This window comes from Diceros bicornis, chromosome 7 (assembly GCF_020826845.1).
Source record: "Diceros bicornis minor isolate mBicDic1 chromosome 7, mDicBic1.mat.cur, whole genome shotgun sequence".
In the NCBI taxonomy this organism is placed as follows: Eukaryota; Metazoa; Chordata; class Mammalia; order Perissodactyla; family Rhinocerotidae; genus Diceros; species Diceros bicornis.
The window spans coordinates 38,107,649-38,133,097 of NC_080746.1; the positions used below are offsets into that span (position 1 = coordinate 38,107,649).

Consider the following 25,449-nt stretch of genomic DNA (forward strand, 5'->3'; position numbering starts at 1 on the left):
AAAAAAAATAAATAAATAATGATGGAAAAAATTGAAGAAGACACAAATCAATGGAAAGTTATTCCGTGTTAATGTATTAGAAGAATGAATCTTGTTAAAATGTCCATGCTACCCCAAGTGATCTACAGATTCAATACATTCTCTATAAAAATTCCAATGGCATATTTCACAGAAAAAACAATTCTAAAATCAGTATGGAACCACAAAAGACCCCAGATAGCTAAAGCAGTCTTGAGCACGGAGAACAAAGCTGAAGGCATACTTCCTAACTTTCAACTGTATTACAAAGCTATAGTTATCAAAACAGTATGGTACTGGTATAAAAAACAGAAACATAGACCAATGGAATGGAATGGAGAGCCCAGAAATAAAACCACACATGAGGGTCAACTTATCTTTGAAAGGGGCTCCAGAATGTACAATGGGAAAAGGATAAACTCTTTAATAAATGGTGTTAGTAAAAATAGATGTCCACATGCAAAAGAATGAAATTGGGCCCTTATATTACACCATACACAAAAACTCAAAATGGATTAAACATTTAAATATAAGATCTGAATCTGTAAAACTAGAGGAAAATGTAGGGGAAAAGCTCCTTGGCATTAGTGTTGAGACTGGTTTCTTGGTTTTGACACCAATAGCACAGGCAACAAAAGCAAAAATAAACTAGTGGGACTACATCAAACTAAAAAGTTTTTCCACAACAAAGGAAACAATCAATAAAGTGAAAAAGTAACCTACAGAATGGGAGAAAATATTTTTAAACCATATATCTGATAAGAGGGAAATGAGGAGATATTGATCAAAAGGGACAAATTTTCAGATATAAAGTGCTTAAGTTCTGGGGACCTAATGTATAGCATGGTGACTATGGTAACTAATACCTTATCGTATACGTGAAATTGCCAAGAGAGTAGATCTCAAATGCTCTCACCACAAAAAAAAGAGAACTGTGAGGTGAAGGATGTTTTAATTAGATTGATTGTGGTAGTCATTTCACAGTGTATACATATATCAAAACATCATATTGTACACCTTAAATATATACAGTTTTTATTTATCAATCATGCCTCAATAAAGCTGAAAAAAAATAAAAAAAATGAAGTGACAATTTCTTTTGGGGGAGGTAATTTTCACATGTGTAAATAATTTATTGTTATAGGCAGGTTTATGGTAGACAAATTTTAAAATGAAATGTGGAATTTAAATATTATCTCAGGGGCCGGCCTGGTGGTGCAAGCGGTTAAGTGCGCGTGCTCCACTGTGGCGGCCCGGGGTTTGCCAATTCGGATCCCAGGCGCGCACCGATGCACCACTTGTTAGGCCATGCTGTGGCGGCATCCCATATAAAGTAGAGGAAGATGGGCACGGATGTTAGCCCAGGGCCAGTCTTCCTCAGCAAAAAAGAGGAGGATTGGCATCGGATGTTAGCTCAGGGCTGGTCTTCCTCACACACACACAAAAAAAATGTTATCTAATGAAAAAATTTTGACTTTTGGTGTGAGGAAGACTTTTAATAAGTTGGGAATGGAGCTTTAGAAAAATATATTTTTTAGTCAGATCTTTAAGCTTCAGTGTTTGAGGTTTTTCCATCATTGGTTTTTCTTACCTTGAATAATTTTAACTTGCTTTTACTGATAAAAGGAAATGATGTAAATCATTCAGTTTGTGGCATAGGAATATTGTCACTGTGTTTTTGAATTTAACAAACATAATACATGTTAACAGTATACTGAACAGTTAACAGGAAGTGAAGTAGATGTTTTGGAAAATAAAGACACAATTCTCCGTCTTGGGATACTTAAAATTTAGTTGATGAGACAAAATGTACATACCTGAGATCAATAAACAATAAAAGGCAGTATGTGATCACGTATGGAGAGTTCTACAGTAATTTAAGGGAATAAAAGTAACTATAGAATGTGATTACCTAGTATAATGGAAGAAGTGAATATTTAAGACAGGCTTGTTAAAAATATAGAGTTTGATTTGGTGGAAAGGTACAAGGTACAAAGATAGCTTCCCATCTTTATCTTCTGTTCATCCAGCCCTGTTGAACTATTTGTAGTTTCTCAAATGTCCTATCCTCTTTGATAATTCTATACCTTTGCAGTGCTTTTTGTTTGTTCATTTATGAAATTCCTTTACTTTTTTGTCAGCCTGGCATTCTCCTGTCTTTCAAGACTCAGTTCAAATATCATCTCCTCTGTGAAGTCTTCTCTGAACTTTCTGAGTAGAGTTAGGTGCTTCCTTTTCTTTTCTCCCATAGTTTGTTCACTCTTTCTCTTTCTCTCTCTCTCTCTGTGTGTGTGTGTGTGGTTAGAGTCATTATCACATTGCACCGTTAATTTACTTGACTGTCTCTGCCACAACCTTGTGAGCTTCATGAACATGAGGATTATATCGTGTTTATGTCCAAATCATATGGCCTGATGTAATGGTTTTGCACCGTTACACCATTACTCGTTTGCATCAATGAGTATTCATTGGATGAATGGATGGTTGGATAAAAAGAAAGAATTAGCCTGTGTTGTATTCATGAGTACTGGGGAAGTCTGTCCAGAGGGAATACGGAAGGTAAGAATACTTAGCCCTGCAGAAATAGAGAGTTTGCAATTTACCAATATTTGGAGAGAAGATTGACTAGGTAAAGTAGTTGGCACTAGTTGACAATGGAAGCTTTAGTAAATAATGGAGTTAGAATTAATAAAATTTCTGAAATTGGCTTTTTAAAGCCCCATTTTTCAAACATACTGTGCTTTTGTATTTTGTAGTGCTTCCACTTCTCATTCAGAGAATTCAGTGCATACAAAATCAGCTTCTGTTGTATCATCAGATTCCATTTCAACTTCTGCAGACAACTTTTCTCCTGATTTGAGGGTATGTATACTATTTCTAAGTTCTGATGAAGTGTTTTCTCTTAGTTATTTATGGCCACACTGTCAATAACTAGTTAAGCAGGAAATATGGATGGAGTAATCTCAACGACATCAGTCTTTATAAAATATCCCAGAACAGGCCAGCAAACTTGGAATTCTTATTTATTTGTAAAAAAAAAATGTGCAGTTCATCTCTAAGTTTGTTAACTTTTAAGTTTTTTGCCAAAAGATAATGAATTTCATTGTGGTGTAAAAGATTTTCATGATTACCCTCATTTTGATGGCCAATTATAGCTAAACATTTATTTAGTACTTACCATGTGACAAGCATTGTTCTAAGTGCTGTAATGAAATATCTCTCTTAATTCTTCTACCAGTTCTGTGAGGTAGACACTTGTTATTATCACCATTCTGCAGATGATGATAACTCATAGAAAGATTAAGTAACCTGTCCAAGGTCTCATAGCTAATAAATTCTGTTGCCAGTATTCCAGCTCATGCAGTCCAGTTCTGGAGCTAAGTCCCTTAAATACCGTACTATAGTTGCTACACATCTCATTATAGTTTGTAAGTATTCCTCTGTTTATTAAAGGTCGTGTTGCTATGAAATTGACCACATCAGTGATATCCTATAGCACTTTGTACATTTTTGGATTCATCTGCTTTTCTACAACTTCTTGTCTATGAATGATGGAGAAAATGAATTTCATGTGTGGTGCTAACTCATAAACCTTACCTCATAATCTTTTTATTTTGATCAAGTGACTGCTTTCTCAGTGGTTACTTTTTCACAATTTTACTAAAAATTGTTTTCATTAAAGAAGTCGTTTGCTGTTGAGAATATATCTTTTTCATATATTTCATTTTCAAAACAGAATCCAACAAATGTAAGAAGACAGGTTGGAAACATCTGTAAAGGCTTCTGCATATTTGTCATTACCTTTTGTGAAATGTCATAAAATAGTAGATTGTGTATAACATGACTTTAAACATCACTAAAAATGATAAAGATTTATCATTATAATCTTGATTATATGTTGTGCTAATTATGAAGGCTTCATAATATCATTAGCTGTTATCTTGAAGCATAATAAACATTTAGGGCAGAGTTCATTGTTAGTAATAGTAGATGTAAATCCATTGTTGCCTCTCCTTAATTTGTTACTATTTAAAAATACGTATTTTATATATGTATCTAACTTTTGTTTATTCATTACAGTAATAAAAATCCACTAAGGGCCAATAGGCATCTTAATAATTTTGAAATTTTTTGGCCTACTTCTGGTCAGATCTTATTAGTTGAAAACATCGTTGTTTTTAACTTCATATTGTGACTGATAAAGAACACATACTAGGAATGGGAGAAATGTCACTTTTGCTTCTTGTGTATGCTTGCTTATATTATTAATATTGTATTCTACCTACTGTTTCTTGCCTGAAATATTTTAAATCATTTGTGTATTCTTGTGAGGAGTAGTTTAGTTAAACTACTTTACTGGGCTTACGTGTGAATTGCAGTACATTGCAGGGTACTGAAAGGAGGCCTCTGTTACCAGCTTCTCTGCGTACAGACACTCTGCATTTCCTCAGGACACCATATGTACCATAAATAAAAGTGACTGGCTGATATTGGGACAAAATGAGGGTCATGATGTTAATCTGTATATTAAATATTATAATTTATTTCTTATTTTTATTAGATAAATTTTTTATTTTAGAACAGTTTTAGATTTACAGAAAACTTGCAAAGATGGTATCGAGTTCCCACATACTTGACATCCGGTTTCTCCTATTGTTAATATCTTACATTTGTATGGTACATTTGTCAAAATTAATGAATCAGTGTTGATACATTATTATTAACTAAAGTCCATACTTTATTCAGATATTCTTAGTTTTTACTTAATGTCCTCCTTTTTGTTCCAGGGTCCCATCCAGGACACCACATTACATTTAGTAGTCATGTCTCCTTAGGCTCCTCTTGGCTGTGACAGGTTTTCAGACTTTGTTTTTGGTGACTCTGACAGTTTTGAAGAGCACTGGTCAGGTACTTCGTAGAATGTCTCATGTTTTACCCATTATTAGACTGGGGTTATGTGTTATAGGGAAGAAGACCACAGAGCTAAACAGACATTTTCATCACATCATATCAAGGGTACATACTGTCAACATGATTCATCACTGTTGATGGTAATCCTAATCACTTGGTTGAGGTAGTGTTAGGTTTTTTCGCTATAAAATACTCTTTTTTTTTCCCACCTTCTCGTTATACTATACTTTTTGGAAGGAAGTGCCTGTGCACAGCCCACACTTAAGGAGTAGGGAGTTGTGCTCTACCTTGTTGAGAGTGGAACATCTCTCAACATTTTTTGTGATTCTTCTGCATGAGAGATTTATCTGTTTTCCCTCATTTATTGATTTATTCGATCATTTATGTCAGTATAGACTCATGGATATTTATTTTATATTTTGGATTATAATCTAGTACTGCTTTGTTGCTCAAATTGCTCCAACTCCAAATTGGGAGTTCTTTCAGTCGGATCTTGTGTCCCTTTGACATGCTCACATTATTGTGCTTTTTAAATTTTTTTGTTTTTGTGTTTTTTAGCTCTTCTTTACTTTCTGGCACTACAAGATGCTTTAGGCTCATCTTGATATTTCCTTCCCAGGCTTAGAATCATCATCCGTTTCTCAAAGAGCTCAGGTTTCTTTTCTTGGAGAATGGTGTTAGAAACCAAGGTCTGGGCGCTAGGTGTACCACTTTCTTATTTTTTTTTTACCAAAAAAAGGGTAACAAAATACTTTTATTTTCCTTCTGAAGCAAAAGATCATTTTCATGTGTCCTATTTGGAGATAATATTATGGGTAGAGTGATCATATATGCAAGTTTGTCTGGAGTAGACTTATTTTATGCCCGTCGTCCCTTCAAGTTTAACCTTAGACACAAAAATGTCGTGAATTATTGACTCTCTCAGCACAAGGATACCAAGAGAATCTGTTGAATTTATGTATCAGCCACATGACTTCAGGAATTATCCCTTATTAATTCAGCATCTTTCACAACTTAATGGGGCCCTCAGAGTATTTTTATTAGATGAATGAAGAGACAGTTGTTAAATGTTAAATTAAGGAGAAGATGTTTTGGGGCAACAAAGGTTAACTGTACTTTCCATAGTAGAATTCCTAAAGGGGCAGAGAAAAAAAGAAAATGAATATGTTTAGGCTGCCTGTTACCCTGTTTTCTCATTTTTAAAGATATCTTTGATTGTTAGATATATCTTTACTTGAATCACAGTCTTTTTTCAGTTGTGGGAGAGAAATGAATGACTAACATTACATTGAATGTTAGTATCATTTTAAAAATGCAGCGTGATTTCAAATGTATGTGTGCTGTTTTCAGAGGGTGGGGTGGGAGGAAGGATGTGCTGCTAATAATTGAAAAAAATCTAGCCTGCTACTATGATAAGCATTTATACATGCCTCATCTCATTTAACTTTCACAACACTCCTGTGAGACAGATATTATTATCCCACTTGACAGATGAGAAACCTGATATTCAGAAGAGATGAATTAAATCATGTTCTTAAAGGCACACAGCTAGGTGTTGCTCTATTTTAGTCTAAGGTTGGTCATATTCTTGTACAGCACATTACCCAGAGAGACTATCTGCCCATGATTTTGCTACTAAGCTTTTTCAAGTTTGAAGTGAGATTTTCTTAATTAACAAGGAATATCTTTAATACATTTTTTGAGGTAGAAATAGCAGTTTTCAATATTACTTCCTTAATAAATGAGAATTGCTTTTCTAAATAATCAGAAAAAGAGAGTTTTTGTAATAAAATCTGACCTCCCCTTTTCCCCAGTTTTGTTAGTTGATGATATTTTGTTTTTAGTATGTATACCTTTAGGCCATAAAATGGTAGTGCTCTAGTTAATTATAGGTGGAACTAACTGCAGACAGCTATGTGCTCCTTTTTGACCAACCACGGTTTGGCTCTGTGTGTGAGATGAGGGGCTTGGTATGGTAGTTTTGAAAATCATCATTCACAGATGATGTCAAGTTGGTTAACCTCTAGGCTTCGAGTTCTCCACATAGCCTCACTGTTTATCTCTGCTCTGAGCCTCAACGTTTTATGAGCTCCTTTAGTAACAGCTTTTACATAGAAGTATAGAAAACACAGTGCATTGAAAAGCTAATACAATTTCATTAAAAATATTAAATTGTATAAGTTTTCTGCTACAGGTACCATGTAGTGACACTTTCCTGAAAGAATAGTGTCTTAGTAGATTAACAGCTGAATGTGAAAGCTTCTGTTGAGGATTTCTTATTCAAACAAGATTTGTTGCTCCTGCATCAGTAAAGCAGAATGGAAAATCAGCAGGGGTATGGAACTATTCTAGATATTGTGAACTTGTATTTATTCAAGTGGAATTCTATTTGTATTGCTTTTTCACCTTGTTAACCTTGTTTGTTGTGGAAAAAGGCATATACAGATATAATCCAGTAGATGTAGTTCTGAAAAATTGAGCACAAATGCAGGCGTGGTAAATTGAATCACGCTTCCTCAGTGACGTAATTGTGGAGCATTTTATCTTTGCTTCATTTACTCTTCACTTGGCAGTAAAACCTGTTTAATTTCATTTTAAAAGCTTACAAAAAAAGAATCCTTTTGTACAGAATTTTTAATAATGCAAAGTATTTTTTTATAAATTTGCAATTTTTTAAATCAGGCTTTCTTTAATAAGAACCTATTTTTTAAGTTTGACACTCAGTGGAATTAAGAACCTAGGGAACTTGTGTCTGGTTGGTTTTATTTGCTGACTGAAGAATAAATACCATGAAAAATAGGATTTTAAAATTCAAACGCACGGCTCTATTTATTTATGAAGTGTAATTTGTATAGCATTAGGCTTTAAATAAAGTATGTTCCTTAAATGATGGTGGTTAAAAGATAAATTAAAAGTCAAGCTATGCAGCATTTCCTTTCCTTTGTGATGCCTGTGATATGGCACTTATATCTATGTTTGTCTGCATTGCAGAATCAAATATTAAAATGGAATTATATCTATGTCTTTTATCTCTTTATTTTGGAAGGCCTATTTGACCTCAGAATGTATATATATTATATAATTTATATTACATATAATTTATGTGTATCTAAATATATATTTTGTATAGAGATAAAAGTTATAATATTTTGGATTTTGTTCTTAACCATCTGCCCTTATCTTGAAATGTTTAATAGGCTTAAATCAAGCAAATGTGATTATCTCTTCAAAATTTGTGTTACGTTATTCATATTTTCTTTATGAAGCAAAGGTCAGAGATAATTGGATTATTTCTTATCTAGAGTGTGTACATGAATGTAATATTGACATGTTCTGAGTATGCAAATCTAGTCAGAATGAGTTAAGACTCATAGAGCAGATGTTAGGTAGACAGTGAACAGTGTCTATTACATATAATCATTTCAATAGCCAGAGAAAAAATGATTGAAGTTAGCACTTATTCATGATTAGCACCACACTTCTCACACCAACTTCAGCTCTTAAGAACCTAGGAATTGAAAAGAACAACTTTAGCTAGACAAAGGATATCCATCAAAACTCAGAATAAGCCTCATACTTAATGGGGAAGTGTTAGAAGCATTTCCTTTTAACTAAGAAACATGATGATGATTACTATCACCACTTTTGTTCAACATTATGCCAGAAGTCCTAGCCAGTAAAATAAGAAAAGAATAAATATAAGAAATGAAAGAAAGAAACAAAGCTTTTATTATTTACAGATGATTGTCTATACAGAAAATTTAAGGAAAATCTGTATGCAAACTACCATCACTGTTGCTAGATACAAGATAACTTTAAAAAAACAAATCATGCTTCTGTACCTTAGCAAAATGTTTAGATACTGTGATTTTAAAAAGATTCCAGTCATAAGAGCAACAAAATTACATTACCCAGGGATAAGTCTAATAAAAGATATGGAAAAACTTTATGGAGAAAGTTGTAAAATTTTATTAAAGAACCTAAAAAAATCTAAATAAATAGATGAGTAGACACAATAGCCAGGAGATGTCAAATATTTTCAGTATATCTGTTAATTCAGTATGATTTCAGACCAAGTTCAAAAGTTTGTCTTGCAGAACTTGGCGAGCTGATCCTAAAATTTATATGGAAAGGTAAAAGGTCACGAATACCTAAGAGGAAAAATGAAGAGGGGGGATTCACTGAATCAGATATAAAGCTAAAGTAATTAGAACGGGAATAGATCAATGAGACACATGACAAAGTTCAGGAACAGACTGGTGTTGTAGGAATTCTGTAAATGACAGAGATGATATAACAAATCAGTGGAGAAAGAAGGAACTATTTGGTAATCAATGCTGGGTTAGCCATATTGAAATAAAAAAAAAGAAGTTGAGTTTCTCATTCACACATACACAAAAATTCAAATTCATTGGATTAAAAACCTAAAATTGAAAATCAAAATTTTAGAATTTTATAAGAAAATATATGATATCTTTATGACTTGTCAGGAAGGAATTTTTAAATAAAACCCAAAAATATTAACCACAAAAGAAAAGTTTATTTTTATTGTTAAATAAAAAATAAATTTAAAAAGTTTTATTTATAAAAAATGAAAACAAAAAGTTTTATTGTTCTCAAATGGTAAATAGGGACCTTTTCTTATTTATTTGAATACTGTTTATCTGACCTCTCTCAAATTAAGCTCTACAGAGGCAGGAACCTTAGTTATATTCCTCATGCATAGAACAGTACCTGAATGAATGTGACTTCAAAGCTATTTCATACTTGTGGCCAGGTGTATCCTCAAGCTCCATGGAGCCCTGGAAACATCTATCCTCCCATTTGCTGTATTAATTGGTGGAAAAGTTTGAGGAGCACTCCTAATTGACTAAAACTTGAAACCACTCATCAGCTACATCTGGGAAACTAAAGATTCATTCAGAGTTCCAGATAAAATCTGTGCATTTATTTACTAACTCACTGTACTCTTTTGAAATTCCCTGAGTGTTCTGGGGAAAAAGTGTCAAGTAAGATGTGGTCTCTGCCAGCATGAAGCTTAGTTATATTGTGGGAAAGTAGGTAAGCAAATCAGTGATTATTGTATGATAGATACTGTGATGAAGGTATACCTAGGGAGCAGAAAGGACAGAACATTCTAAAGCAGTCTACATTATAAATAAAGGGCTACTACACTTAAAAATACAAGAAAATATTCGGAGGGCATTTACAAAAACAAGAATTTAAAGAAAAATAAACTTACTGGAAAAATAAAAAGAATATGACTATAAGCCCCTTGAGGGCAGACATATCTTGTTATTCTTGTTCCTTATTGTATCCTTAGAGCTCAGTATCTGGAAAGTGGAAGTACCCAGGAAAAGTTTGTTGACTGAATCAGTGGAAAAGAATGAGAAATACTAAGTTATTTTCCGTTTTATCAAAATGTCATATCTTTTGGAAAATGCTCATTTTCCCCTTTACTTCCATTCTTAATAGTCCCCTAGTTCTTATGTCTGACAGGCTTGCCTTTCTCTGATTCAGCTGATGCGCTACTATAAGGCTAATCTTTCTCTGACATCACTTTCATAATGTGATACCCATGTTTAAAAAATTTTCAAGGGGATCCCTGTTACTTATAGTAGAAAATGCAGACTTGTAAGTGTTATGTTCAGGGTTCTTCATGTTTGGTTGCATCACGGCTGTCACACTGTATCTCCAACTGTTCCCAAGCATAACCCCACCTCTATAGATAGGGATTCTTCTTCAAGTCCCTTAAACATAATGTGCTCATTCCCACTTCCATTCAGTGCTGGCTCACACATCTGGAATGTACTTCCTTCTGCTCTTCAGTGAAACAAGTCCTGGTCAGCCTGTTAGTCATAGCCTCAGCCCCGTGACTGACCCTTCCAGCCCATTAAGGTCTTTTTTTCTAATAGGAGATATTTAGATAAAAATCAGAGAGATAACAATGTTGAAAAAAACTTTGAAGAAATTACATGAGGAAAATTTGGAAGTGAGACAGAAGGCAGTCACTAATTCATCTCCTTTATCAAAGAGCCGCGAAAATCCATTTGAAAAGTTCACTGTTGTCTCATTTCCATCCTTAATAGGGAAATGACTTGAATCTAAGCTCTCATGATTTGTATTTTACTGAAACTTTTCTCTCAAAAGTTACCATTAACTTTCCTTTGTAAAATTTTGTATCTTCTATAATAACATTGAGAGGTTTTTGAATTATAAAAGTAATACAATGTAATAAAAATTTGTAGGAAATAGAATTAAGGAAAAAAATAAAAACCACCCGTACTTCTACTCTATTACTCGTAGTATTTGGTACACAAAAACTCTTCCTTAAAAGTTTCTCCATAGAACTTGTACGATTATAAGTTTGAGTATCAGAGTAAAAGCTCCTCAGCTCTACTCACCACAAGCTTCTGATGTCAGCAGTTGGCTAGGGTCTATGTAAGCAGGGTCTTGCCTACTATACTATCAAATACTCTATAGCATATTTATTGGGTTTGTAATTATTTTGATGTGGTTTACAGATATTATTGCAGATATTGTTAACCTCCTTAAGGCTTAAAAGAGTAAAAGTTCTGAATGTGTTAAAAGTTTTAGTAAAAAGAGCCAAATACTTATAATAGAAACAAAGAGGTTGTTTAAAAATTAGATAGTGTGAAAAAATGATAAATGTAAAAATATATTTAATATACTCATGATGCAACAAGAATAATATTGACTGTATTCCATTGATAGTAAGAAGATAAGGAAAAGTATATGTGCCTAAAGGATATTTAATTGGGTAGGATACTTATTAATGTGATGCTAATTCTGGAGAACCCAAGAAGTGTTTCAGACTTCAAGGCTTAGCATAGTAAAAGTGATGCTGATATAACTTCTGTTACAAGCCACAAATGGTTCCATGTGATCACCTTTTTATACAGTCATACATTGCTTAACAACGAGGATATATTCTAAGAAATGTGTCATTGGCGATTTTGTCGTTGTGTGAACATCATAGAGTGTACTTACACAAATCTTGATGGTATAGCCTACTACACACCTAGACTATATGGTACTAATCTTATGGGATATGCAGTCTGTTGTTGTCCAAAACGTCGTTATGTGGTGCATGACTGTATACAGAAAAGGCATTTAATAAAGAGTATTTGACAAAGTCAACGTCTATTCCAGATTTTTAGAACTGTTAGTTAAAAAGAAATAGGTAAATACTTATGTAAGGATTGTGCTAAATATTAAAATATTAAAACACCAGAAGTATTCCCATTAAAGAACAAGACCAGGTTACCTACTATCATGCCTGTGTTTTTAGCATTGTTTATTAATACTGTCTGATGCAATTAGATAAGAGAAATACATGGGAGGCATATTACTGCAAAGGAAGAGACAAAATAAGCATTATTTTTACCTAGAAATCAAGAAAATCAAATGAAAATTATTAGAAACAAAAGACTTTACTCAGGTGAGTGGTTTCAAAAAGGGGCTTGAAAGTCATCACTCTGTCCTAACAACAAGTATAAAGCAGAACAAGTTGAAAATCAACAGCTCTTGTTAGGTCCATCAGAGAATTGAGGTTATAGGGCAAACAGCTGCCCCCCAAATTGGAGAGACAGGCAGAGCAGAAACCCACCAGCAGAAACTCTCTCAGGAACCAGTATGGAGTGGGAAACTTAGACTATATATTGACAAATTGTTGAAGGCTCAGCGTGGGCAAGTCTGAGTTAAAAACTCCAGGGGGCCCCAGTTTTAGGGAGACCTTCATACATTTGTGAGTTTTACCTACAGAAGCCCTACCAGGTTCTCACAATGAAGAGTGAGAAAAATCTCTTTTGCTTCTGGCAGAGGGAGAGGAAAAGCAACCGTTTTGAAATAAGTCCAGAACATTCTATTCTTCTTAAAATGGCCTGCCCTCAAGAGAAACTGTTTTACCAGCTGAGCCCACCAAGTTTTGTCAGAGCCTAGCTGACTTGGAGGAAGGAAAATACCCAATTCCAGCCTCCTTTAACCATCCTGGCCTACCTGGGGGCAGGGGGACAAAGAAGCACTTGAGAATGTCACAGCCCGGAGGCACAAGCTCACTGAAAGACTGAGGACTGTAGGACTCAATCATAGGACTATAGAACACTTCCGTCTCACCTCCACACTTCACTCCCACATCGCTAAAGGCCTGTTTGTCTCGGTTCTTTTTATGTAGTACGTCACGTCCAGCTTTCAACAAAAAATTGCAAGGCATACTAAAAGCCAAAATTGATATATAAGAATCAACAGCTTTCTATTATAAAAGTACTTATAATATCAGGGAGGGAAAGATCCTATTTATAATAACAATTAAAAATATAGAATATCTAAGAATAAACCTAAGATATGTGTAGAAACTATATGAAGAAAGTTTAAAACACTGCTGAGTAACATAAAAGAATACTTAAATAAATGGAAAAACATACGTTATTTTTGACAGGCTTAATATTGTTCAGATTTTAATTCTTGCTTATTCTGTAAATAATATGGTTAAAACTTGACAAGCTGATTCTCAAATTTGTAATGACAAAAGTCTGGAAACGAGAAATGCCTTTTGGGAGGAATGGCTGAATAAATTATTTATATGTTTACAGTTGAATACTGCACAGTCTTTGGAAAGAAGAGGTGGATCTCCATGTGTGGATATGCAAATATGTTCAAGATAGGTTAAAAAATCAAGGGCAGAACAGTGTGCATAAGTTCCCATTTCTTGGGAATTGTGGGGGGAGGGGTAGAAGCAGCTATGGATACACAAACAGCAGGTATTAATTAGAGGCAGTTAGAATGAAAACAAGGAGACATGTTGGAAGGCTGTTCCAACAATTCCAAGTAATAATTGGTAAAGGGCATGTAGTAGGGTAATGATATAATACAGAGTAAAGGACAGATTTTGAAAAAATGTATATGTGGATGTAATATGTTAAAGCTGCCTGAATATTGCAGATTAGGGGGAAAGAGGAGTCAAAAATGATGACTCCAGGTTTCAAACCTGGTGACAGTTTATGGTTCATTTCTTTTCTGACTGCCCTCCTTTATGTACTTTGCTATTCCTCTCTCCTCAGCTAAACAAGGTGACCCTAATGTGTCCTTCATCCCTTGCTCACCCCTAACCCGCTTCTCATTTCTTCCTTATGCTCCTTCTTTCTCATAGCTTCAGCTATCCTCTCTTATGGATGACTCTCACATCTTTAGTTCTGGTCCTTATCTTTTTCTCAGCCTCTGATCCCTTGTATCAGTTGCTTGCTATACAGTTGCACTAGAATGCAATCATGTCATGATCATAGTCTTAGTACAGTCGTACATCTGTTCAAGCTCCGCTGCTGTTGCAAGGTATATGTCACCTTGGAAAAGTTGCTTACCTTCTATAAGGGTCATTTACCCCATTTATAAATGGGAATAAGAATACTACTTCTCTTTCAGGGGTATTATGAGCACTAAATGAGTAATGATCTTCTAAAAGCAGTGCATTAACTGGGCGAGGTCATGATGATCTTTTCCTTGGTATGAGGCATATGAGTTTCCTCCATATCTTGTGGCTTGGTAGCTCATTTCTTTTTATCGCTGAGTAATATTCCTTTGTATGGATGTACTGTGGTTTATCCATTCACCTACTGAAGGACTTTTCAGTTGTTTCTAAGTTTTGGCAATACTGATCAGCTTGCATTTTAAGATTCTAATTTGAAAGTTTTTCTTGACATTAGGTGTATTCATTTCCTAGGGCTGCTGTAACAGAGTACTGAAAACTAGGTGGCCTAAAACAACAAAAATTTATTCAACCAGTTCTGGAGTGTGATATTGTGCTATAATAAGAAATACGTATTTTGGTTTTCATCCTCAGCTCCTGGCCAGAGCTCCTAAAATCTTTGTAATGTCCTAAGTAGTAAGAGCCAAAGGAACATCTCTTGTTATAATATTTGGTTTTTGTCCCTGGCTCCTGCAACAGTTCCAGAGTGATAAAAGTGAAAGGAGCATCTTTTGTTATTCATAACACATCTCTTGCAACCATATCTGATTTTATGTTGATGAGGTGACTTTTGGAAAGCCACTAAGGATGGGCCGAGGTTGTCAAGGGAATCAACTTTGTGATTAGAGGTTTGGGACTTTTAGTCCCCCTCCCATCTCTGGGGAGGGGAGAGGAGCTGGAGTCTGAGTTAGTCACCGGTGGCCAGTGATTTAATCAATCATGTCTAAGTAATGGAGCCTCCATAAAAACACCCTAACTGAAAGGGTTTGGAGAGCTGCTGGATTGGTGAACTCTTCGAGGTGCTGGGAGGGTGATGTGCCCAGAAAGGGCGTGGAAATTCCATACACCCTCCTGCCTCGTATCTTGCTCTGTGCAGCTCTTCCATCGGCCTGTTTCTGAGTTATATCCTTTCTAATAAATTGGTAAATGTAGATACAGTGTTTCCCTGAGTTTTGTGAGCCATTCTAGCAAATTATTGAACCTGAGGAGGGGGTCGTGGAAACCCTTGATTTATGGACTGTTGGTCAGAAGTACAGGTCACAGTCTGGGACTTGAGATTGGTTTTGAAGTGGGAGGCAGTTGTAGGGAAAGAGGGAGAATCCCCCTCTGCCCTTTCCCTTAAGGTTCTTCTGGCTGGCCAAATAGTTAACAAGACAGGTTAGCAGAGAAAATAATACCAAGTTTAATAACCTGTATACATGGGAGAAGCCAGGGACACTGAGTTTCTCAACACAATAGCAGAGATTCTCGTCTTAAATACCATCTTCAGTAAAAGACAAAGGAGGATGTTGAGGGTCGGGGGAGTCAGTTACGGGAGATTACCAGAAAAGCACAGTAAATAAGAGTAAGGTTATTATGCAGATTTAAGGCCTCACTCTTCACATTGATAAGTTTTTAGAGATGAGATCATCCCCTATCTTCCCAGTACAGAGAAGGAGATACCTTTACAAATGGAGATTTCCCTTATAAATGTAAATGTTTGTCTGGCATCTCCTAGCAGGGCCACCTAGAGAATGTGGCCGGGAAGAGACAGAATTTTTGATAAGAGGGGCTTGGTGCCTTTCCTGTTGTAACATCTATTTTATATTATATTACAGCCATCATGATAGCAACTTCTTCCTGAAACAGATCTTTTATGTTAAATTCTTTAGGCAGTTTGGGAGGGGAAACTCAAATGTTCTTCCTGAGTTTTCTGAGTCTTTTGTCTTCAGCTCGAAATAATCCGCATGCCAGAGTGGTGCATCTTGGGGTGGCCTGCCCTGAGCACCATCACAGTCTTGTGGGACTGAACCCTTATCTTGTGGGGTCTGTGCTAACTCTGGATGTTGATGTAATAACTGAATTGTAGGACGCTTAGTTGAAGTCTGCTGAGAGCTGGAGAATTGCTTGGTATGGAAACACCCACATGTCTAGTGTCAGAAGTGTTAAGAATAGAGTATAGAAAAACAGTATTTTTACTTTTAGGAGGCTAATAATCTGAAATCAAGGTTTTGGCAGGGTTGAGTTCCTTCTGAGGGCTCCGAGAGAGAATCTGTTCCATACCTCTTTCCTAGCTTCTAGTGAAGGCCAACAGTCCTTGGTGTTCCTTGGCTTGTAGATCCATCATGCCAATCTCTGCCTCCGTCTTCACGTGGCATTTTCTCTGGATCTTTGTCTTCACGAGGCCATCTTCTTATCAGGACAATAGTCATATTGGATTAGGGGCCCACCCTACTCCAGTATATCCTCATCATAACTTAACTAGTTATGTCTGCAATGACTCTATTTCCAAATAAGGTCATGTTCCGAGGCACTGTCAGTTTAGACTTCAACCTGTCTTTAACCGGGGAAAGGAGGGAGGCACATTTCAACCCATAACTTCAGGTGTTGCTTTCCAGATTCTTCCTCTTTAGATACTTGCCTGTTTTTGTTGTTGTTGAATAACTGATGGTGATGTAATGTTATCCAACTCTTGCTACTTGTGGTTTCAGCTGAAAACCAAATTGTTCTTGGGGGTGTTATAAAAAGAAAGAGCTTCCCTGTGCTCGAATTTGGATGTACTTTCAATTATATAACCAATATGATCCACCCCAGATGCCAGTCTGTGGCTCTACCCTGTTCAGATTTTTGTTTGTATGGTTCATTTGCCTACTTTGTGGTTTGTCAGTTAAGTTGTATAAAAAATAGAATAAAGTAAAATTGATGTAAACAGTTTTTTTTTTTTTAAAAATATGTTAAAATTTTATTTGTGACCACGTACATGATCATTTTTTGTAAATATATGCTCGTTAAGGAGTATGTGAATATTGTAAACAGTTTTCTTTAGTAGAATTATCCAATGAAGAATAAGTTCATTATTTTTTCCTTCACAGCTTTAGTATATAATGAAACTGTGGAGGATAGTTTGTAACTTCTACAGACTCACTTTTCCTTTTCAGGTAATTATAATTTAATGTTTTGCAGATTTTAGAAAAATTCTTTCCTGTTTTTCTATCATCTGACATTCCAAGTGAAAACTGACCCATAAACTTGCCAACTTCCAGATCGTTATAGACAAGGTTTCCGAATTTCCTTTGTAGTAATTTCCTGATCAGAGAGGGAGGGAGAGAGAGGGAGGTAGGTTAAAGTCACATGGAAAGTTACTGAGCGATTTGAAAATAATTTGATAAAGAGGGCATGGAAGAAAATGGGGAAAAAATGTGGTTGGGGAGAGAGCAAAACTGGATTATATTTTAAGAATAAAAAAAGAAGTATAAATTTCAATCTGTGGGTTTTTTTTTTCCCCCACCAGTAACATGATCGATAGACTTTTCTTGATAATAAGAAAAGGATTAAATATTATATTAAATGCTATCGAAGAGTAGACCTTATATAATCTTAATCTGTTGATGTAGCCAGAGCTGCCATGGCAGGCAGGAATCTAACGTATATGATAGGAGACAGAGTGGATAGTCATTTAGTAACATTGTTTTGGCCCAGTAAGAGAAAATGTTTTATGTATTCCAGGGGATTTCTCCAAGAGAAGATTTCTCTCTTCCTCTCATATCTGAGGGTTAACTTTTTCTCCACTAAAGATATCTCCATGTAAATGCAGACAAACCTAATGAATCAGTCTGGCTTTGCTGTCTTAGTTTCCCAACCCCCGTTTTAGGAAGGTAGGCCCCTGGTGTTGAGATGCCCTCTTGTTTTGACTTTAACTCCTTTCTTCATTGAATCTGCATTTCTTCTTCCATTACTGACGTATCTAAAATGCAGTTCTCCTCAAGTAATAATCAAGTATTACTCAAATATTTGCTTGTATTTGTTTTATGAGCCTAGGGTCAAATTTGATCACTTTTTCCAAGTATCTCATATTCCTCATTATTTCTACTTCCACAGATTAATCCAGGATTTTGATATTTCTAACCTAGGTTGTTATCGTTTCATCTTTATCATACCCAGTTTTGTGCACCTCTTTGACCATGCCATTTACCTCTCTTAGAGGCCTGCAGTGATTTTCCTTTATATGACTGGTCAAGTTTAAAATCCTTACACGCTGCCCCCCCTCCCCCATTTTACTATAAAAATGTCCAAACACACTATTTGAGTTATATGAGTTCTTTTATATATTTTGGATATTAACTCCTTATCAGATATATCATTTGCAAATATTTTCTCCCGTTTGGTAGGTTGCCTTTTCATTTCGTTGATGGTTTCCTTTGCTGTGCAGAAGCTTTTTAGTTTGATGTAGTCCTACTTGTTTATCTTTGCTTTCGTTGCCTTTGCTTTTGGTGTCAAATCCAAAAACTCATTGCCAAGACCCGTGTCAAAGAGCTTACCGTCTGTGTTTTCTTCTAGGAGTTTTATGGTTTCAGATCTTATATTCAAGTTTTTAATCCATTTTGGAAGTTGATTTGTGTGTGTAGTGTAAGATAGGGGTCTGGTTAATTTTTTTGCACTTAGCTGTCCAGTTTTGCCAGGACCATTTATTGAAAAGACTGTCTTTCCCCCATTGTAGGTTCTTGGCAACTTTATTATAAATTAATTGATCAAATATGCATGGGTTTATTTCTGTGCTCTGTATTCTGTTCCGTTGATCTATGTGTCTGTTTTTATGTCAGTACCATACTATTTTGATTACTATAGTTTTGTAATATATTTTGAAATCAGGAAATGTGATCCCTCCAGCTTTGCTCTTTCTCAAGATTGCTTTGGTTATTTGGGATCTTTTCTGGTTCCATACGAACTTTAGGATTGTTTTTTCTGTTTCTGTGAAAAATGCCCTTGGAATTTTGATAGGGATTGCATTGAACTTTTTATGTTTTATTTATTTATTTATTGTGAGGAAGATCGGCCCTGAGCTAACATCTGCCAATCCTCCTCTTTTTTTGCTGAGGAAGACTGGCCCTGGGCCAACATCCATGCCCATCTTCCTCCACTTTATATGGGATGCCACCACAGCATGGCTCAACAAGCAGTGCGTTGGTGCGCACCTGGGATCCGAACCGGCGAACCCCGGGCCGCCGCAGTGGAGTGCAGACACCTAACTGCTTGTGCCACTGGGCCGGCCCCAAACCTTTTGTGTTTTAAATGTCACAATTTACTTCTTCTTCTTCTTCTTTTTTTTTTTGTGAGGAAGATTGGCCCTGAGCTAACATCTGTGCCAGTCTTCCTCTATTTTGTATGTGGGTCACTGCTACGGCATGGCTTGATGAGTGGTGTAGGTCCGCACCTGGGATCTGAACCCGTGAATGCCAGGCCACTGAAGCAGAGCATGCTGAACTTAACCACTGCATCACCGGGCCAGCCCCACAATTTACCTCTTTTTATATTGTGTATTCATGAAGAAATTATACTGACTATAGTTATTTTTAGTACTCTTTTCCTTTAACCTTTATAATATAGTTAAGTGCTTAACACACCATCCTGTTACAGAATTAGAGTTTTCTGAATCTGACTGTATATTTACCTTTACCAGTGAGTTGCATATTTTCATATGTTTTCATGTTACCATTAGCATCTTTTCATTTCAGCTTGAAGAACTCCTTTAAGTGTTTTTTGTAAGGCAGATCTAGTGGTGAATAACTCCCTCAGCATTTTTCATCTAGGAAAGTCTTTATTTCTTCATTTCTGAAGGATACCTTTTCCAGATAGAATATTCTTGGCAGGCAGTTTTTTCCTTTCAGCACTTTGAATATATCATTCCATTCTCTTCTGGCCTGAATATATCATTCCATTCTCTTCTGGCCTGTAAGGTTTCTGCTGAGAAATCTGCTGATAACGTAATGAGGTTTTTTTTTTATAGGTTACAATCTTTTTTTCTCTTACTGCTTTTAGGATTCTTTCTTGGTCTTTGGTTTTTGATAGTTTCATTATAATGTGTCTTGGAAAAGATCATTTTGAATTGAAATAATGGGGTCATCTGTTAGCTTCATGAACTTGAATGTCCAACTCTCTCCCTAGGTTTGGAAAGTTCTCAGCCATTATTTCTTTTAATAAGCTTTATGCCCCTTTCCCCTTCTCTTCTCCTTCTGGGACTCCAGTGATTCTGGTGTTGGTTCTTTTGATGATGTCCATAGATCACATAGGCTTTCTTCGCTCTTTTTCATTCTTTTTTCTTTGTTCTCCTCTGACTGAGTTACTTCAAAGTTCCTATCCTCTAACTCACTGATTCTGTCTTTGGTCTCTTCAGTTCTGTTGTTGATGCTCTCTCTTGATTCTTCATTTCATTCATTGAATTCTTTAGCTCTAGAATTTGTGTTTGGTTCTTTTTTATTATTTTTATCACTTTATTTCTCATTTTGTTCATGTATTGTTTTCCTGATTTGTTGAATTGTCTGTCTTTATTTTCTTCTAGCTCATTGAGTTTCCTCAAAAGGGCTGTTTTGAATTCTTTATTGGGTAAATCATAGATCTCTGTGTCTTTGGGTTCAGTTATTGAGGGATTATTATGATCTCTTGGTAATTTTATATTTCTTTGATTCTTCGTGTTCCTCATAGTTTTACATTGCTGTTTTGGCATTGGAAGTGGCAGTCACCTCCTCCAATCTTTACTTGCTGCCTGCAGGTGAGAGAGACTGTTCATTGTTCCTGCTTATATTTTGGGGCTTTCTCTGACCTTGAGTGGATACTCACTTGCTCCCTCTTGTGGCAGAGTTCTTAAGCTTCTGTGTGTTCTCTTGATCTTATAATAAACCAGGTTGCTGTTGGTCACCTCTCTTTTGTTGTTCCAGAGGTGGTCCTACAGCTCAAGACTGTAGTTTCTTCCTTGCTCACAGACCTTGGCTTGTTTTCTGCATGCACTCCCTGTCCACCTGAACTTGCTCTTGCTGTCGCCTTTGGGAACGTGTACAAGGATCTGGCTGCAGAGTGGGGAGGGTATGGATTTGGCACTTGGGGTGTTGGGGTTCCCATGGGTCAGATGAGGGGATCCTTGGGTGAGGTTTTCCACAGAGTCATGAGTGGGCTTCCTGCTGGAGATAGAATGCAAAGAACCATGTCTCTTTAATGCTCTGGCATTCTTGTCTGCCTCTTTCCTGAACCCTTCCCTTCCCCCAGGGATGGAGCTCCCACTTTAATACTCTGGGTACTGTGGAAAAGAGATGGGTTTCTTTAGCAGCGTCCCCACAGCTGGAGAAGCTAGGTGCTCACTCACTGCTCTCACTTTTCCGCCAGGGGAGGCATCCCCAACTTCCTCTTGCTCTAAGCTGTGACACCTTGGAGTGAGAGGTCATGCTGGCAAATTTCCTCCTACCCACTCTTATGCATCCAAACTTGTATTTCTTTGCTCCATTGGAGAGCTGGTACTTCTCCTCTAGAAACCTGGACTCCTATAAAGGCTTTCTCATCCATGGGTATCTGCCCAAGTCAGTGTTTTCCAGGTGTCACAGCCAAGAGGGGTTGGAGTCAGTTCACAGGCTCCTGCTGGTTCCACAGCCTGCACCAGGTTCTGTCTGCCTATTACCTGGTGCACAAGTGGGTGAGACTCCTCCTGGGTCCCTTGGCATGTGGTGCTGAATTCCATAGCTCCCGCAGAGGCACTTTTGTTTATGGATAGATGCCAAATTTTAAATATTAAAGGGCAATAAAAATGAAGGACATCTTATGCTGCCATGATGCTATCACTCCTCTTGCTGCTTTCTTTAGAATAGTAAGATGTTTGCTATTCTGTAGCTGAATCGAGAAGTTAGTAGTTCTAGAGTTAAAGAGATTCATGGTTCTCTTTATGACAGGCTGTCTCAAATAGTAATCCCTGTGTATTTTAGAGCAGAGGAACAAAGCACGATGTAAATAGGCTATTGTGAGAAGAGACAGTGAAAACTTCTGTTGATGCTTCTGTTAGTGAATAATAAGTTATTTCTTACATTTTAATAGTACTTTGCAAATCCCTTTATGATGCAGCTATATTTCATACTCACAAACCTGTAAAGTGGATATTGATGTTATCTTGATAATATAAATGATGAAACTAAGACTGAGAGGTTAGTATTGTGGCAGTAATTTTTTCTCTTTTTTTTGGCAGGAGGGTAGTTAGGATATAAAACTTAAGTCTTTACTGTACACTACAAATTTCTTATATATGTTTTAATTTTGGTGACCTGGCATGTGAGAATGACTTTAACATCAAACATGTTAGAGAGGTCACAGCATTTTCCTTCAAAGATCTGATAAAATTTTGTTATTGTCTTCTAGAATATAGTTTTTCTGATAAATCTGAAGCTAGCCTTGCTTTTGTATGTAACTTCTCTCTTTTTTTTGTCTGTGTTCTCATAGTTTGTCTTTTATTTTTTGCGGTTCAAAAAAATTTGCTAAAACCAGATGTGTCTTTGTTCATTCATTTTTATGTGGAGTGTGGTAAACTGTTTTGATGAAAAAACTTATAAAATCTTTATTCATTTCAAAAGCGTGTTCTTTATATATTGGATTATTGCTCCTATTCTCTTTTGATTTTTTTCCTTTAGGAAATGGAATTCTTTTATTGGCTCCTTATTATCTTCCCTCATGATTTTTATCTCTGTTCTTTTTCTACAAATTCTTAGAGCATTTTTCATGTATTCCCTCAGCATAAATGCTGTTTTCTGAATAATCAATTCAGTTCTTTATTAATTCCAACACAGATTTTATTTCTGCTATTATATTTTTAATTTTTGCAATCATTCCTTATCTTACCATTTCTGTTAGTCTCAGTGTGTCTCTCCTTGTGGCTTCCTGTTTCTGTTTCTTAGGAGAATATGGCTGATTTCCTTTTGAATATGCCAAATCGCTTATAAATGTTTCTCTAATGCCTGTAGGGAATTATTTTCAGAAAACTGTTCTTTTGTTGAGCTTTAGGCTGATACTTTTCCTTGTCAAATAATTTTTTTTTTTAGCCCCTATTTTTTCTCTTCTGTTTGATTACGGATAGATTTATTCAGAATCAGTGTTTGCCAACAAAACAAAGGGTGTGGATTGCCTTTGGCCCTGTTCTGTTCACTTGTTTGAATTCTTTTTATATCTTCAGCTCTAAAGGAAGTTGTTTATGTATAACCTTTAGAGTACGCCTATTAAAAGTCTGTCATCTAGTGCAGCTTTTCTGGACAAAGATGGGAGCTTGTCTTGCTTCTCTTCATTGCCTTGCTCTCCGACATTCTAGTCAGAGAGATTATAAGAGAGCTTATGATTCTCAACATGCACTACTTGCATGAGTTGCCCCGTGTCTCTTCTCAGTTTGTAAAGCTTTACTTATGAAGATTACACCTCCTATGTTACCATGTTCCTCTGCCAGAACTGCCTTCCTCTTCACTCCTGTGTACAGCACACATACTTTCCGGGGTTTGTAGTCCTTCTGAATGTAGAAATATAGAAAGAGGAAGTAATGGGAACAACTCTGTAGCAGCCACAAGAAGATATACCTGTGTAGTGTAGCAACTACTGACCAGCTTTGTAAGTCACGTAATCTTTGTGTTTCCAAATTAGGTGGTAGATGATGGGCACCGGATAAAGCATCTTCCTTTTTACGATCTTTCACATGTATAGCATTGTTTGATTTTTTTCAGTATACTGTGTATTAGTTATTATTAGTATCTTTTGATCTAATTCTGTTGTTTTCATAACTAGTAGAAATTCTTACTGGATTCTGGCAATCAGTTGTTAGTCTGAATTTTTATTTTTGTTATTAATAGAAAACACTTACTAAGTATATATTATGTGCCAACAGTGATGTAAATGCTTTAGATGTATTAACTCATTTAAATTTTATAACAACCCTTTTGTGCGGTACATTTATAGTTATTACCATCTTATAGATGGGGAAAATGAGGCAGAAAGAGGTTGAACACTTTATCTGAGAGTACCACTGTGCATGTGGCACAGTCAAGATTTGAACCCAGGAAGTTTATCTGTTTACATTCTGTAAGTTTTTATCCTGTTTTTCTGTATCTTCATAGGCCTGTTTTTCTCCCTCCCTTCATTTTTTTCTCCTACTTTCTCTCTCTTCCTTTCTTCTATGACTACATAAAAGACTGTATCAGGAACCGGCAACCAGATGCCATTCAAAAATATCCCCTTTTTTGAGTTTTAGAATGGAATATAAAAATATATATGTGTGTGTATATATATTTTAGTTCTTTAGGTATTGCATTATGGTTACTTTATGAAACAAATTATTAAACCTTCAAAAGTATGAATATATTTAGAGTACAAATTTATTGAACAGAATTAAGTTTTCTCTGTAGTTCTTAGTTTATTGGCCTTAGGTGAGCATTGGCTGTGGCAATAATGTTGAATCCTTTGTCTGATCCTCCCTAAGCACCTGACTGAAACTAGGGAATGACTTGATTATCAGGAAAAATTAGATTCATTAGATTAGTGCTCCCCAGTACTGGCACCACTAGAGATATGGCTGTTGAGCACTTGAAATGTGGCTGGTCTGGATTGAGATGTGCTGTAAGTATAAAATACACTCCGGTCTTTGACGGTTTAGGATGAATAAAAGAATATAAAATGTCTCATTAATACTTTTAAAATATTTATTACATGTTGAAATGACAATATTTTTGATTTATTGGATTAAGTAAAATATATTATTAAAATGAATTTTGACTGTTTCTTTTCACTTTTTTAATGTGACTACTAGACAACTAAAAATTACATATGTGGTTCATGTTATATTTCTGTTGGGTATTCAAATGTGCATAAGATATGATACCTCTCCTCTAGGAGCCTGTTAGGGAAGAGGACAGACAGGCAGTTAGAGTGGTATGGTAAGTGCCAGATGGGAGCTCATGCATAGGAGACATCTAACCCAGTTTTGAGGGCCTGCGGAAGGTGACGTTTAGGGCAGTGATAGTACCTTGTTTTTTCTTCCTTTGCCTTCTTCTGAGGATTCTAAGTCTACGTGTTAGATGGAAGGAAATGAAAGTCAAAAGCTATTTAAAAAAATATTTGAGAATCTTTTTAGTGGTATTGGTTCTCAATCTATTGAAAGAAATCACAGTTGAAGTAGAAGGCCTGAGTCTGCTCACAGAGACCACTACTCGGCCCTCTCCCAAAACTGCCTGAGACAACCAAATGGATGGTAGTGCCACTTGCTAAGTATGGAA

General features: G+C 35.9%; 1 protein-coding gene across 5 annotated transcripts in view; it reads left to right on the top strand.

The window, feature by feature from the left end:
* Window positions 1-25,449, top strand: part of MTMR2 (myotubularin related protein 2) — a 106,176-nt gene that overhangs the window by 38,198 nt on the left and 42,529 nt on the right. For 2 of the 5 annotated variants that reach the window (XM_058545370.1, XM_058545368.1), the window contains exon 2: window positions 2,775-2,880. The exons of 1 other annotated variant lie outside the window; for it this stretch is intronic. In XM_058545370.1, the coding sequence (XP_058401353.1) occupies window positions 2,775-2,880 (106 nt within the window). Of the gene's footprint in view, window positions 1-2,774; window positions 2,881-4,868; window positions 4,927-24,626; window positions 24,794-25,449 lie in introns of those variants that run through there. 2 more of the 5 variants (XM_058545373.1, XM_058545371.1) reach the window with 2 other exon arrangements.